General features: G+C 36.4%; 1 protein-coding gene across 3 annotated transcripts in view; it reads left to right on the plus strand.

The window, feature by feature from the left end:
* The window catches only part of LOC116291021 (anaphase-promoting complex subunit 7), a 136516-nt gene that overhangs the window by 57823 nt on the left and 61849 nt on the right, over positions 1-16844 (plus strand). For all 3 annotated transcript variants that reach the window (XM_089029049.1, XM_089029051.1, XM_089029050.1), the window contains exon 13: positions 3674-3719. In XM_089029049.1, coding sequence (XP_088885175.1) covers positions 3674-3719 — 46 coding nt within the window. The remainder of the gene's footprint in view (positions 1-3673; positions 3720-16844) is intronic.

Raw genomic sequence — 16844 nt, forward strand, 5'->3', positions numbered from 1 at the left:
ATAATGAGGGTTATAACAAAAATAAAGCCTTGTGAATAACAAAGAAAACCGTGTCAATTGATAAATAAAAGATAGTTTCAGCTTTAAAAACTTTTCTTTTGAGAAATCTCAAGATTTTGGGTACGGCTTATACGAAATTAATGCACTTTAAAAAGGAACATGGACATGCAAAAGCCATCAGGTAAGGTAATTGAGTGTTTTTGTTGTAACTAGTAATACTAAATGCTGGCCACCTTGAAAATAAAAATTTTAAATAGCTTTTATGTAAACCATGAGTGAATTATTGATGCTTTTTAATTAAATGCTTTATCTATGAACCAGTTCGATTTTGTATATTTAATTAGGCCTTAATAGACGTCACACTCATTAGCATATTGGAAGTATAAACCTTCATAACTTAGAAACGCATCACTCAAATCAAGAAATATTTTACCAGTCAATTATTTACTTTATACAGAACCAGTACTGAATGTATTGTCAAAGGGTTCATTTGCACTTTAAAGATAATATGTTTTTAAATCAAATTATAAAGCAGTTTCATGCACGTTTGTCGGCATTCTGCAAAATCCCAAATCATAAGATGTACATGCCCAATTAGAACAACGTTCCTGGACAAAACGTTTGGTTAAACGAACGAATGAAGGAGGAAGGGAGGGAGGAAAAGGAAGGAAGGAAGTTAAAGCAAGGGAAAAATGGAGGGAAGGAAGGAAGGAAGGAGGGAGGAAAGCAAACGGTCCTCCCGTCCCCCCCAAAAGGTCAAACCACAAACGAATGTTTTTTTTCTGATAATTAGAAATTACTGCTGAAAAGAAAAAGACTTCATGACACTTAGAAGTGTATCCTTCTAGCAGAGTCTCCTTTTTACCCTCTCTCCAGGCGAGAGTGGTCTTTTCCGATTCCACAATCCCGGTCATTCCCCATTGCTTATTTTAATAAGGTCCACTTCGCGGCGAAGGCTCACCACTCTTTTATAGCTAAATGAAAATGTACAAAAGTTTACAAAAAGTCACTGAATAGCAATAGGAAAATAAAATACCGAGATCGTAACGAAATCCGAATTTACCTAAACGAATGTTGTAACTGCTAAAATTATGTAAAATACTAAAGGTATGTTCTTAAAGGAAATGCATTTTCGGGTTTAAATTCCGGATTTCAGATGTGTCGATTTCAGTCACGGTATATGTCGAAAATACCCAATGTTCACGGCCTCCGCGTGAACCCTAAATACAATAACCCAAACTGATTTTTGGATATGTTCTAGAAGAACATCTAAATAGTTCATGACGTGAGTTTCATTGAGAAAAGAAGTGGCGCACTTGATTAATTTTTTTTGGCGTAGCAAGGGTCAGATCTATGTGTGAATACCACTCAATTCTAAATAACATCTGACCGCTTTTTACCCAATCAAGTCTCAAACATCTCTTCTATCAATTTATAAACATGTAGTTTTCATATCATTTTCTTATTCTGTATGAGTTGTTTTTGGACCTGTTTGATTCAACTGAAAATTTGCATCGATTTTAGATCGCCGCTGGGCCAACAGATTTTCTCGGATTTCTCAGAATTTTAGCGGTCTTTTGAAAAACTAACTACACCACGTTTGTTTACTTGGTAATACCTTCCAGCAAACCAGAAATGAGCAAACGAAATTTTGACAGTGAACGCGAATTCTCGCGGAAAGCACGGGAAGCGTAGCGGCGAGAGCGCTCGCCTCTCACCAATGCGACCCGGGTGCGAGTCCCGCTGAGCTCGGTGTCGTATGTGAGTAGAGTTGTTTGTTGGTCCTCTCCTGTGCTTCGAGGGTTTTCCGGGTTCTCCGGCTTTCCTCCCTCCGCAAAAAACTCCTAAATTCCAATTGGAATTACAGTGGATGAATATCTACTCTGTAGAAATGCCACTGTTAAATCCCATTTATCTATTTATTTGTTTTATTTATTTCTCGATTTTGTTCGATATTAGTGAACATCTGCTCTTAAGGTCTAATAGTAATAACACTCTCGCTCTTGCAATAAAATCGCCAAGACCATTGTTGGATATGAGATCGATATCTCATGAGATTGTATACGATTTCCCAGATAGACACATTGATCCGGAGATAGATCCTTCTCAGTGACTGCCCCAGTTTTATGGAACGCTTTGCTTCCAAGCCAAAATTACTAGATTAAAAAAGAAAAATTGGAAACTTTTTAGGCAAGCCTTTTTTTTTTAATTTTTAATTAAATTCTGAGATCGGAGTAACTGTGAGTTTTGGTAAATTTAGTTCATTTAGTGACGTTTATTTTGATTTTCTTTCTGCAAATATAATAAATAGAACTACATGACTTTAGATCTTGTTTTAGTATAGTTTGATTCTTAATAATAGACCCGTTTCGAATTCCAAATTACCGCTGTGTTCCTTGATTACAGACTCATTTGCACAGAGTTAGCCTCGTATCAGTGTTTAAATATTCACAAATACCAACGGTAAAGTAAAGAATGCACAACTTCAACAATACGAACACTTTGAAACTCGACGGATCTTGACTGGAACACGTGAATATTCTGCACAAAATCGAGTAAAAAGAGTAAATACTTCTATTGCCGTGTTCATTAGTCAAACGCTTTTCTGGTCTGATCAAGTTGATAATATCGCTAAAAGTTGTCAATGGGCATCAGTGCTTTGAAGCAAGTTCGTCCATTTGTTACGATTGACACCTTAATTATTATTTATAATGCCCTTATTTTGCCATTCTTTGACTATGGTGATGTAGTATGGGGTAATTTCGGGATCGACCGAACAAGTAAAGCTTTTAGGTAGGAAAGTGCGAAAAATCGTGCAAAAACGTAGATTTCCGACCAAACAGAGCAAAATGATTCATCGATACGACGGCACAGAGAACTGTAATTCACATTACGTTAGCTGCAAAATGTTACTACTATCCTTGACTGGTAAGCATTTCTTTAACTCATCTTCTATGTGTATAAATGTTGGAAGAATGTAGGTGGTTTTTGAACATTTTCCATGTTTAGACGGAATTCCATACAAAATATCTTGTAATCCACCAATCCTATATTAAGAATAACCTTCCTCAGTACAACAAATGCAGATAGACTGTCAAATCTCTTGACGGCATTTCTCGTTGGTCGCTCATGAATAAACTACGACGGCTCAAAACGCAAGAAAATTGGGGGTAAAGACGTTTCAATGCCAAAATCTGGCGCATGCGCAGGCAAATTGTATACATGCTGATGACGATAGCATTAAGGATCATGATGACGATGATGATGGCGGCGAAGATGACGATGCCATTTAGTTTCTAATCAGGAAAATAAGACAAATATCACAGGTTCATCAATGTCATTTCTTTAATTGGTGAACATCAATAGAAGTCACTTGCTATGTTATTTTTGTTTTAACTTGAGGGCAACTAACTTTTGGAAGCTTGGAGGTTCTTGTATGTTGATTTATTGATTTATCTCGAAATATGGTTTCGGGCAGTTGAAATAGTAACATAGAATACTTTGAGGACTTATTTTTACATGCTTTGACTTATCAGTTGCTAGTTGCATATTAATTGCCTCCCAGCCAACTCCAAAAAGTCACGTGATTGATAACAAGCATTTTTTTCATCTTTTTTTTCACTTCCTAAAGCTAATTGTTTTTTTTTTTTTTTTTTTTTTTTGTTATTTACAGGCACACACGATTGATGTTCGTAATGTACAAGCCCTCATTCTAAAAGGTTTGTAATCAACATGCACCCACCACTTGTAAATAATGCCGGATCACTTTTTTCAAATTTTTTCAAAAAACACCAATTTTATTAAACCCTGGAAGAAACGAATCTCTAAAAATGCTTAAAGTTAAGTCACAGTTTGAATTGGAATTTCGCATGCTGGGGAGAAGAGTTTTTGAAGTCGTGTCCCTGTTTTTTTTATACCACATATATATATATATATATATATAAAATTATATATAGCCATATGCAAAAATTCTCATCCAACCAAGTATATTGTATATAACTATATCGGGTGCATTATGGGTAACGGACCTGCGGGATTCAAAGCTAAGTACCATAGCTAAGAACCAAGCTGACGTTTTGATTAAGATAAGTTACCTTTCAAAACAAACTCAACTTCTTCAAACCAGAAAAAGAATTTTCACCCTGCCTAGGACTCGACAATCGGCGTAATTTTCAATATAGGCAGGCGTTCTTGTATGTTTGGGGAAAACCGGGGTTTTGGGGGAACTTTGGAATTTTGGAACGAGCGAGAATTGAAACCGAGCAAAATGGGGGAGGGGGCGGGAAAGGGAAAAAGAGAACGCCTGCCAGCAGCCTTTGTGGTTATTTTGATTAATTCCGATGTTTGAGATGAATATAAGAAAATAAGAAAGTTAGGCCAATTGTATAACATTGTATAATTGTGTCTGCGCATGCGTACGCTTTTTGTTTTTCTTCACGAGGAGGCTTCCTGTGGTAAGATGGCGCCTTGTTCACTTACGAAAACTTTAATGATTTCCCTTTTTCTGCTATCTGCTGTTTCATGTACAAGAAAATTCTCAGAGAAAAAAATGCATTGTCTGTAAACGTCAATGTGAAGAAAAAATAAGTTCTACCAAGTGTTTTTCCTTACCTAGAATATGTAAAGTTGTCTTCGTATTTGCGTATGACGGCTATAGATTGCTTCTCGTCACGCGTTTTCAATCAGCTAAAAATGTAGCTTCCCGAATTTTTAGAAAGTTTATTTCAGGATATTTTGGTTCCCCAGTGAATAAAGGCTCTATTAACGTGAATTTTATTTTGGAGGGTTCGGCTAATTTTCTACGGAAAATATCGGAATGAAATCACCTTTCACTACAAATAGCCTTCGAAAAGTAAACAAATTGGCGCTTTTATGTGGAAGCCCGCGAAGAAGATAAAATACCTATTTAAACTTATGAAAAATGTTAATTGAAGTGACAAACGCGACTTTCAATTACAATACAGGCGAACTCCGACTTTGCGAATCAAAACAAAAGTCCTTTTTTACCTTTGAACAAAGTTAGTGCAAATTGGTTATCCTCTTTAGTCTTTTTGGGGACAGCATTTTCTTTCATTATTTCTAATTCCTCTCTGGTAACAGCAACAAAGCGGCTGACCGCCATTTTGGATTATCGCTGGAAGTAATTATCGTGTGATAGTGTGAGTTTCTCAACCAATCAGCGCGCTAGATTTTCAATAATCTGTGTATTTTTACTAAAGCAAAATATTCTATCCAGCGATTTCAAAACTGATTTTAAACTCAACCGAAACTTGTGCGCGCGCTCAAAAACTGCTGAATAATCTTCACGATTTTATTGAAGAAGCATACAAGTTTTGAACTTCAAGAGGGTGAAACCCTCCAATTTTGTCCGGAACTCTATATTTTTGTTATTTTCCGTAATAAAAGGTAATATCCCATTATTTTTCAAAGTTTAAGACAATTCTGTTTATTAGAACAATGTGAAAGAGAGTTCTGCTTGTTTTGTGCTCAATTTTTACGATAACTTGCACACCGTAGAACCTGAACAGAAAACATTTTTTTCCATTGTCTACAATAGTTTATTAAAACAGCTTTTTAAAATCATTATCATATAAATATAGTGTAATTTACGTGTTCGGAGAAAATTAATCATGTTTCTTCCTTAGTTTTGGTTTAATGATTTTTTTCGTACAAAGCTTGATTTTCGCTATTTTTCTTCCAAAATTGTACAAACGCATGTTATTCCGGAATGATAATCTCAAAAACAAGCTCGGGACACCCTATTTTTCATTGTATTTTGAAATCAGCATTGAATTTATGGTTTATTTTTTACCAAAGTAGTCAGCCACCTTAGTTATTATCATACCAAAACTTACTGTTATAAGAGAAATAAGCACCTAGGATTTTTACTCCTATTTCGTAGAAATTAATCCATTTAATGTCCTTAAATTGTCTTGTTACATCTAGACATTTTTTCCAACCATCCTGCAACTGTGATATCTTCTTCGCAAACTTCTCTTTCTTCTAGTGATACCGTTGGAGGGGTAATTTTGACAAAAATATTTTACATTCACTTTCCGTGTTATCCGATTTAGACTGAAATATGGAACAAAAAATACTGTTTTATCTATTCAAGAATTTACGTAGGTTCTATAATTTCCTTATCATCTATCAATTTTCTAATTTGTGTTTTAGTTTTATTGCGTTTCTCTAACGTTAAAAAGTATTTAGTACTTTCTTTTCTCCCGAATCATACCATCTTGCTTGCATTTCCTGAGTTCTTATCTAGTTAAGAATGCCAAGCCTCCAAGAATAAACGTTGTTCACGGTTGCTCTCTTTTTCTTCCACCCGAGCCGTTTGAAATTCAAACTCATTTTCCACTTCGCTTGCGTGCTGGGCAATCTTCGAAGGTTTCTGATAGTTACAAATTATTAATCCAGCTGCCAACCGGTTGGCTCAGTTGATTGATCATTGGACTTTCTTGTGGGAGGTCGTGGTTCGAGTCCCGGCCTGACCAACACTCAGGGACTTAAAAAAACTGGGAAGAAAGCGCTGCCTTTGTTATTACATCTGCAAACAGCTAGACTTTCAAAGGGCTCGGATGAACACTTCGAATGACCGTCCCATCTCTCCACACTTCATCATTACTAACCAATATATAGATTGATGTAAGAACCACTGATGACGTGAAGAAACCTTGGCAGCGACCACCCTCAGTGCCTACACTTCATACTAACCGCCTCTCATGTTTGTAATTTGCATAAAAAGCAATTTGAAGTGAATTCACACCTAATTGGTGAAAGCGCCTTAAAACTGTATCCATAAAGAGAAGGCGCTTTATAAATGATAAATAATTATCATTGTATGTTCTGCAATAATTCTTGTTCTAAGAGATCTCTCTAAGTGTCTGCCCATAGTAGATGAAGTTACACTTTACTTTGTAAACAACCCCGGTCTTAGTTTTTGTATCCCTTGTGATATCCATCTTGGGTACTAGACGGTCACTTTAGCAAGACGGAATAGTTTGATGACGATGATTTCTTATGCGCAATGGGGTGGTGAGAATGGAAGTCTAGATACCTTTCAGCGTGTGTTGGCTTACGAGAGACAGTTGTATCAATTTTTTATTCTTCTTTGCGGATAGTTTTGGTGTCAAGGAAGGCTAATCCAGATTCAGGTGACTCATCTTTGTATGTGGTCTGGATGTGCCTGTTGATTGAGTTTGAATGCTGATAAAATTCGTGTACACGGTCCTTCTTTAGGCAACGATGGCTGTTATCAACGTATCTATACCACCGTAGCTGTATTTTACGCCGACTTTCCTACGTGCCCATAGCCCATAGCACCAAAGATCTGTTGGTAGCAAGTGTCAAACTGAAAGAAACAGTTCAGGACAAACTTCAAGAGCATCAAAAAGTTCTTAACAGCCTAGGCAGATTGGTGCGTGAGTCTATAGTTGTGTCTAAGACTAATCTCTCCTCAACCACATTTCACGCTAGTTCAACAGGAATAGAAGTGAACATAGAGACGACATCTAAAAGGATACCATTATTTCATCTGACTTGATCGTCTTTGTCTTCATTTTATTTGTAAAATCGACAGAGTTCTTCAAGGTGTAGGTGGAGTCAACAGTATAATTAGATGCTTGGATAAATTGCAATAGTCCCCTTCACAGTCCCCTGCGCTATCTTGAAAGGTAGCCTTGCCTTTGCATCGAAGCATGTGAAGACATGTGAATAATAGGACATTTGCACGATGGCGTCATTGACCTCTACTACCTGACTCCCTTGCAAACTTTTTTTTGTTCAGTTAATTAGCACCAATTTTCTTACTATTCTCATGAGGAAATACAAATTTAAATAAAAAAGAAAATTCGCAATTCATCTTGGTAGTAGAGGTCAAATGACGCCATCATGCAAACGCCCTATTGTTCAAGGCGTTAAAAAAGGTCTCTATCATTGCAAGCTCATCGCTCGTCTCGCTTTGATGCAAAGGCACGGCTACCTTTCGAGATGGCGCAGGGAACTGTGAAGGGGTCTATTAGGGGAACCAATGCAAGAAGTACGCTTCTTTCGTGCTTACCTCACTTCCTTTGTGCTTTATTACTGAATGGAGAACGGAATAAGCTGTTTTACTTGTTAAACATACTTAATCCTAAATCTCATCTCAAAAACTGAGATAGAGAAAATAAGAGAATATCAATTGCCCTCGAACCCACGTCTTCGGTATTCCAGTCCGATGTGTTAACCACTACACCACAAGGACCAACCACGCTGGTAACGCAGCCGGAATATGAAATGTAGGGTACTCGTGAGGATCCCAGAGCAATATTTGTTATCAATAGGTAAGATGAACACCGTAAATATGTACGCAAAGAATATACATAGTATAGTAGTAATAAATTATGTGTTCGGTGTGTGTAATGAAATAGAGAGAATATTTTTCTCTTATTCCCGCCATTCTTGACTTGGTATTGACGTTCGGAAGTGTAAGCTTCTTGGTAAGATGTTATTTTCTTTCAATTGGGAATTTTCATGGAATCTTTTTTTGATGTCACATCAAATTTTATTGCAAAACTATGCAATTTTAGCCCTTTTTTTTCTTTCCTTGAAATGGGATTGAAAACCCAAACTACAAAGCGTCAAATATCGGTTTTTCTGTTGTTAGTAATGAAGACGAAGATAATCAAAATTTAAAACGTACTAAACAAAAAACAAAAAGCAACAATCACAGTTCAAGTTCTTTTCTCATAGCAAATTGATTTCAGCCTAGAAGCGACTGCTTCGTTATTTTTAACTCGTGGATACGCGTGGATATTGAATGGTCTGAATACGCAAATGTGTCACTCGCTCACTCACTAAGATGTTAGCAGATGGATAATTAAACGTTTATCGATCGTATTACGTCATCTGCTTACGAACGTTGCACGACACTAACAAGTACAAAGCTCTTATATTCAGATATACTACTTTCGCTATTTATATGACGAAATGAACTGCTGTTGTTTCATGTGGGACATTTTTATAAATTTGAAGACTCGTAGGTCGAAAGATCCATGGGAAAAAGCATTCTTCAGTAGATATTTAAAAAACTGACTGCAATTTTCAACCTTAGTGTTTCTTCTTCTACTTTTCCGGACCGCTGGAAAACTACGAAAGTCACTCCACCGCAAAAAGATGGTTCACTTATTTGACCGATCTAATTTTCGTCATATATTTGCACATCCCATTCTTTCCACACCTTACTTTTTGTGACTTTCTCTCGCAGTACGATCTGCTTCTAGATTCTCAATTTCAATTCCGACGTTATCGCTCTTGTGAGCTGGCTGTTGCTGATCTTTCTGATAACTTCTTCACCAACAAGGATAGAAAAATCTTAAATGGGCTTCTACTCGTGGACTGGAAGAAAGCGTTTGACGTTGTCGATCATGAAACACTACTCTCTAAACTACAAACCTATAGCTGTTGTCGCTCGAGTATTGTTTGGTTCAACTTTTGCCTTTATTGGCGATTTCAAAGGACCCGGTTTAAAGGCACTTTGTCTTTTACACATGCTATTACTGTATGTGTGCCAAAGGTATCATCTTAGGACCATTTTTTTCCATTGTACATATTAATGACTTGTCATTAGAGTTACCTCCTGGCATTAACTCGACTATGTTCCCGGATGACACAACTATTCTTGTCCGTGGCCCTTCTTTCTCTTCAATAAGTACTCAGTTGAGTGGAGTCGCTAACATAGTATCCACTTGGGCTCATGATAATAAGATTTCATTAAACACTACGAAAACTAAATATTTGCTTATCACAACTTTACAGAAACGCCATACATTAACTAGCTCAACACTCGATGTTGAAATTTGATTGGTAGAAGTACGAGCAAGTAGGTTATGCCACAATGCTTGGTGTCATGATAGTTAGTAGCATATCCTGGGAACATCACATTGCCATGATCTTCATCATTTCTCTGCAATTCTTGCATGAACAACTACTTCATATAATAAGCTGCTGCTTGGGGAAATTGCTCTCATCAGCTACTACTGCGACTCCTTCGTCTTCAAAAACGGACTGCGCGCACATTCTTGACGCTGACTTTTCTCAGTCGTGCTTTTCCTTATTCTCCAAACTACAGTGGATACCTATCCTTGATCACATTAAATGCAGAAAATTCTCACTTCGTTACAATATACTTCTAACCCCTTTAGCATCAAGTTGCCTCAAAATACGATTCTAGTTCCTTTCTGAAACACATGGTACTTTAGGCCGTCATACCAGGGCAGCTTGTCATATTCTTGCAGCAACTCTGGAAAGCGAACATTGACTTATAATGCTACTAAACTTTACAATGATCTTAGTTCACATCTCAACCATCTCTCTTTTCCTCCTTCCCTGTTGACTCCTAAATTTCCGGCTTCCACTCTTTCCTCTATAAAGTTTAAATTACGTAATTTATTATTGTATTGTATCTATAGTTAACTTTGAAGAACAGCTAGATTACTATAATTCTACCAGAATTAGTTGATTTCAATTCAATTGGACAGAGATATGGCTTAGCTAGAATACTATAATTCTAACAGACTTGGTTGATTTCGATTGAAATTAGACAGAAATATGGCTTATCATAATCTTAGGCTGCTCAAGTGTTGAGAATATAACGTCATCAGGAAAAATGGCAGCCTTTTTGTAAACTCCAATATCTTTTGAAGGAAAAGCACTATTTGAAAAAGGAATAGACACCAATTAAACCTCCTTTTCCTTAGATTAAATCAATCGCAGCGATCAAACTGCCATCTTTGTTATTGATAAGCCCGCTTTATCTTGTTAAGAGGGTGATAACAGCACATTATATAATAGATTTTCACGAACGCGCGTTCTGATTTGCTGAAGAGCTATGTTTTAATCAGAGTATAGAAACATAGATATGACGACAAAACCATGTTTTCTACACAAAATTAAACATAGAAATGACGTCACAGGAATTCGGTTTTTCAATTTAAAGCATTTTATCATTTTCAATTTAAAATATTCATTTTTATTTAAAAATATGCCTTACCTCTAAAAAAGGAAAATACTTCGTTTTGAAGCACATTTGATTGGTACTACATTTCGACGAGTAAAGCTTTCTTTCGCTCGTGCTGCGACTATTACAATGACTTTATTTCGCTAAACTCGAATCTTTTTGCTTGACCCTTGATGGTGTTAGAAAAGTCAAAAAATAATTTTAAACATTTTTCATAGTCTAACAAGAATAAACAAATCTAAAGTAAGAAATTTAAGCTTACTTTACAAACGAGCATCGGCAATATTACGCGCAGTTACGGCAAATTTTTTACCGAAATTTGTTTTTCAATAGCCCGAAACTACGAGTACAAAATACTACTACTAGTAGCACAAAATTTTCACTTATAGCTCAGGGTCAACTAGAAAAAAACAAGTTTTCCAAGTACTGCACTGCTAGCTTTCTACCAGTGTCGATCGAGGATCAAGATAAAACGTAGCAAAATAAAACGTGGTATAGGAATGATTTCTAAATTGCGTCATCTTCTCCCTACAAAAATAATTTTAGTCTTTATTACTCTCTAGTATATCCCTATCTTGTTTATGGAGTAGTAGCGTGGAGCAATACCTATGAAACTACTGTGAATCCTCTCTTCATACTTCAAAAAAGAGCTGTCAGACTTATAACATTTGCTGACTTTAGAGATCACTCCAACCCACTTTTTGTTCGCCTTAATATCCTTAAGTTTCATGACCTAATTAGATTTCAAACTACCATTTTCATGCATGATTTTCACCACAGCAATCTTCCTAATGTTTTCAATGTTTTCGGCCCTCCCACTCAGTCAATAAGCACATAGTATAATTCTTTTACTTGCATTCTGATTAAGAGATTTCTTAATCTTATCTTTTGTTTTTCCCCCTTTTTCTCGCCCCTCCTCTTGTATTTTATTTGTATTTTACTATTACTCTTTCAGTGCCTGACCACAGGTAGCCCAAGCTTGGTTTACTGTGGTGTCCTGTTATAAGGAAATGTATGGAGATTCATCAAAAATTTCAATAAAATCATTGAAACGTGAAATAAAGCCTCGAAATTCTACCCGATCACTGAGAAATAGCCCCTCTTTCGCTCTGCTTGGTTATTTTTTGAATTTAGCCCGTTTCAAGGATTTTTTCCCCACCAGTAAGAAATAAGAGAAGGTTGGAAACTCGAGTCCCAAAAGCGAACCATCACGAGTCTTTGAAACCTCGTATGTCTTCGAATTTCCTTTCCAGCGCCAAATTTTAGTCATGACCCTCCTCTCACATCCCTATAGAACCGAGAAAGTCGCATTAGAGATTAGTCTTCGCGTCTTTAAGCCATGAAATTTGCCTGTATTCACATACTACCTCGCTTGTTCTGATCCGTACTTGGAGCTCACTGTACACCAGTTCAACGGATTTCTTTCGGCAACCGACCCGAGGTCACGCCGAAGTCTTCGTATCGTAAATGCGGGATTGGATTTTGGATATAGTCTTTCTTCGAAATTATAAGTTAAATACTTTTGTATCTTAGGCCGTTAAAAAATACACTCACCATAATTTCGAAGAAAGATTATAAAGTTATAAATTATAAGTTAAACACTTTTGTATCATAGGCCGTCAAAAAATACAGTACCCGATTTCGAAGAAAGACGATATCCAAATCCAACCCGCATTTACGATACGAAGACTTCCGGCGTGACCTCGGGTCGATTGCCGAAAGAAATCCGTTGAACTGGTGTACAGTGAGCTCCAAGTACGGGTCAAAACAAGCGAGGTAGTATGTGATTACAGGCAAATTCATGGCTTAAGGAGGTTCAGGGTAGTTTTGGTCTGGCACACCTAGCCGCATTGAAACGGCTACAACTTCGTCTTGAATAACTCGATCTGCAAGCGCTTTTCACACAATGTCAGGAAAGGATTAAAGGTTTCAAAAATGATAAATAAGTTTAAAGCGGCCTTTTCATTATGACGTAATGATGACATCATAGAAATCGTTTACCGCTTATTTTCTCGAAAATTAGACCGAAACTTTCAAAGCGACTTGCACCAGTCGATAGTATTCATCAAGGCACCCAACATATTGCAATATGAAAAAAATCAGAGCGTTTTCCAAATATTACGCGGTGAATATTTTCATGGACTTTTACTATTATTTCCAGCGTGTCAACTTTATATCCTCAAAATCGGGACTTTAATTTAGTGGATTCAATATTTTTAGTAGCTGGAATATAGGTACGGATATAGACACTGTCCTTATTGAGTATGAATCAAATTGTGACTTTCTTTCTAACGTTATGGATTTTTTGATATGAAGCTAAATGACCCCATTTGTTGTCAAAAGCGATAGAAAATATCGTTGAAAGCGGCATTCAAAAAATCGTCGAATGATTTTTTTCTAAATAAAGTCACTAAAAGATGTATCTTTTACAAATATTTACAATTTACAATAAAAATAAGTACGCTCATAACTACTTTCGCTCACGGCTGCTTGTTGATTATTCACGCTTGACTTCCGAGTTATTCCTTGTCGTGTGCTGTTAGTATCGAGCATACTTATTTTTATTTGACTGCCTTAAAACCCTTCAATGCATGTGAAATTAAAGGAAAATATTTGTAAAAGATACATCTTTTAGTGACTTTATTTAGAAAAAAATCGTTCGACGATTTTTTGAATGCCGCTTTCAACGATATTTTCTATCGCTTTTGACAACAAATGGGGTCATTTAGTTTCATATCAAAAAATCCATAACGTTAGAAAGAAAGTCACAATTTGATTCATACTCAATAAGGACAGTGTCTATATCCGTACCTATATTCTAGCTACTAAAAATATTGAATCCACTAAATTAAAGTCCCGATTTTGAGGGTATAAATTTGACACGCTGGAAATAATAGTAAAAGTCCATGAAAATATTCACCACGTAATATTTGGAAAACGCTCTCATACATTTTTTTCATTTTGCAATATGTTGGGTGCCTTGATGAATACTATCGACTGGTGAAGTCGCTTTGAAAGTTCAGGTCTAGTTTTCGAGAAAATAAGCGGTAAACGATTTCTATGATGTCATCATTACGTCATAATGAAAAGGCCGCTTTAAACTAATTTATCATTTTTGAAACCTTTAATCCTTTCCTGACATTGTGTGAAAAGCGCTTGCAGATCGAGTTATTCAAGACGAAGTTGTAGCCGTTTCAATGCGGCTAGGTGTGCCAGACCAAAACTACCCTGAGCCTCCTTAAAGACGCGAAGACTAATCTCTAATGCGACTTTCTCGGTTCTATAGGGATGTGAGAGGAGGGTCATGACTAAAATTTGGCGCTGGAAAGGAAATTCGAAGACGTACGAGGTTTCAAAGACCCGTGATGGTCCGCTTTTGGGACTCGAGTTTCCAACCTTCTCTTATTTCTTACTGGTGGGGAAAAAAATCTTAAAACGGGCTAAATTCAAAAAATAACCACGCAGAGCGAAAGAAGTGCTATTTCTCAATGATCGGGTAAAATTTCGAGGCTTTATTTCACGTTTCAATGATTTTATTGAAATTTGTGATGAATCTCCATACATTTCCTTATAACAGGACACCACAGAAACCAAGCTTGGGCTACTTGTGGCCTGACCTAAAAAACGTAAATTTTCAAATTTTCAGCTAATTGCTTCAATCAGTTTATCTGTCGCAATTAGCTTGTGCTAATTGAAAGAAAGAAAGATATCCCGCCCTGTCTGATATACTTTCGATATACTTGTATTTATATTTGAAACGGCCATAATTTTTGCAAATGGCTGTAGTAATTTGGGCATGTTAGTAGGAAATGTAATTCACTCTCTACTTCAAGTTTGCATATCTGACACACTCTTTCATTAACAAATAAAATACATTTACTGTGTTTGCACACGCTAATGCAAACCGAGATGTGAATGGGAGAATTCGAGAGCAGATCAGTGCAAACACGAGCCGTAGGCCGATGCCCGGGCATGCGTTATTGGACGCTTTTTTACTTACTCCTAAAAGCATTTTACCAAATTTTATTTGCATGTTTTCTAGTGGATCTAGATTTAGATTTTTCTTTGTTTTCACACCCCAGACCTCGCTCGCTTGAAGATTGGCTTGATTAAGCTACTGAAAAGTCGTATTTTCATATCTGTATCTGTTCTGAAGTGATCACCCATATCCTTACGGAGCTTAAACAAGGCTTTGAGAGCTATTTTCTTAAGTTCTTCTATAGAGGAGAAAAACAAACCAAGATATTTATATATTTTCACGTTCTCAAGTCTTTTGCTATAGAAGTAGAATTTATAATTATTCATCCGTTTGCCATTATTATTGAAGACGATAATTTTTGTTTTATCAAGATTTACAGCTATTTGCAAAATATTACAGAAGTGTTTCAATTTCTTTAATTGATGTTGAAGTCCTTTTTGCGTTCTTGATAGCAAAACTAGATCGTCTGCATAAGAAGACATTTAACTAATGAGTTATTAACGTAAGTAAGGTCTGGTTCTTCATCGTCAAATAATTCTGGTAGATCATGCAAAAATATGTTAAACAAGGTAGGGGATAGCATGCAACCTTGTTTTACCCCAGTGTAGCATTTAAAGGTATGCGTTGTTTTATCTCCTACTTTCATAGAAACAATCATCGCATAGATCAAATTTATTTACGTGATTTTGACGACAGACGTGCGTTTTTTTTGCTAACCTTTTTTTAATTTTTACGCTGTTTTTCTCGTAAAAATCTATTATATAAAGCGAATAGATCAGGCTTAGCTATGTTCTGTTCTCTGATAAAACACGACTGGAGCTTTATAGGGACCTTTCCCTCCCGTTTGGCATACAATGCAATCTTCTCTGCTACACTTCTTCTCCTTGAACGGATCTGATCGTTGCAATATTCTCTTCATACTTGTACCAGCTTTCTCGATGAAAGAGAAACATCCAGGAAACTATACCAAACTACACGTGCAATTTAACAGAATTGTTTCAGAGAGATGCACTACTCAGACAAGTGAGCGAAGCGGTCAAGATTAACAGAGAACGACCAAAAAAATTTAAAAATTTAAAAAAATGAACACTAAGAACGAATGGAACTTTATCAACATTCCGCGCGCAATCAATTAATTTGACTAGAGCGCGCGCCCATTAGTGTTTGTTCGCGTGATTTTAATTTTCCTAACGGATTATAATACAGTGGACTGAAGAGGTTGAATTAAACGAAACCAGTTTCCACTGAATATTTATTTGTCGTTTTGGCGTACGTAGAAAAGATCATTCTAGTTAGGGATTTATACCTAACGAAAACAACTTACTATGATTATAAAATCTAAAACAAATCTTGGCTAAAACAATTTCAGAAAGCTGTTAATAAAACGTTCTTCTTAGAAAGCATAAACGAAATTTATGAGCATTATCAACATATAATCCTTTTTGCACTTGGAGCACAAGTAACACATTCGACCCTGATGAACTCTGCATCTCAAATTTTACTTTGGGCCTACTTCCTTAATTTTTAGTAAAAGAAAATGCAACAGAAACTGGACTCTCTGTGTGAATGACATATCTACAGTCTTTCCTCATAAGATATTGCGGGCTCACAAGAGAACATAAAGTAAGAGAGGGAAACTTCTCAAATATCGCTCGCGACAGGGGAAATCAAGAAGATTTTTTACAATAACTTACAAATTCCTCGCGCGCTGATTGGTTATTTTTTATCATCAATAAGAGGACAGACAGATAAAGCTGACGTCAACGAGCGCGCGCTCTTTCCGTTGGTTGTTTTGATCGCTAAAAATGAGAAGTTTTTATCGTTTTTGTTATTGTAAAATAACAAATTGACATCAGATTTTTATGT

The sequence above is a fragment of the Actinia tenebrosa genome, unplaced genomic scaffold (genome assembly GCF_029948245.1).
Source record: "Actinia tenebrosa isolate PJP-AT-01 unplaced genomic scaffold, QUT_ActTen_1.0 PGA_scaffold13__45_contigs__length_12533684, whole genome shotgun sequence".
Lineage (NCBI taxonomy): Eukaryota > Metazoa > Cnidaria > Anthozoa > Actiniaria > Actiniidae > Actinia > Actinia tenebrosa.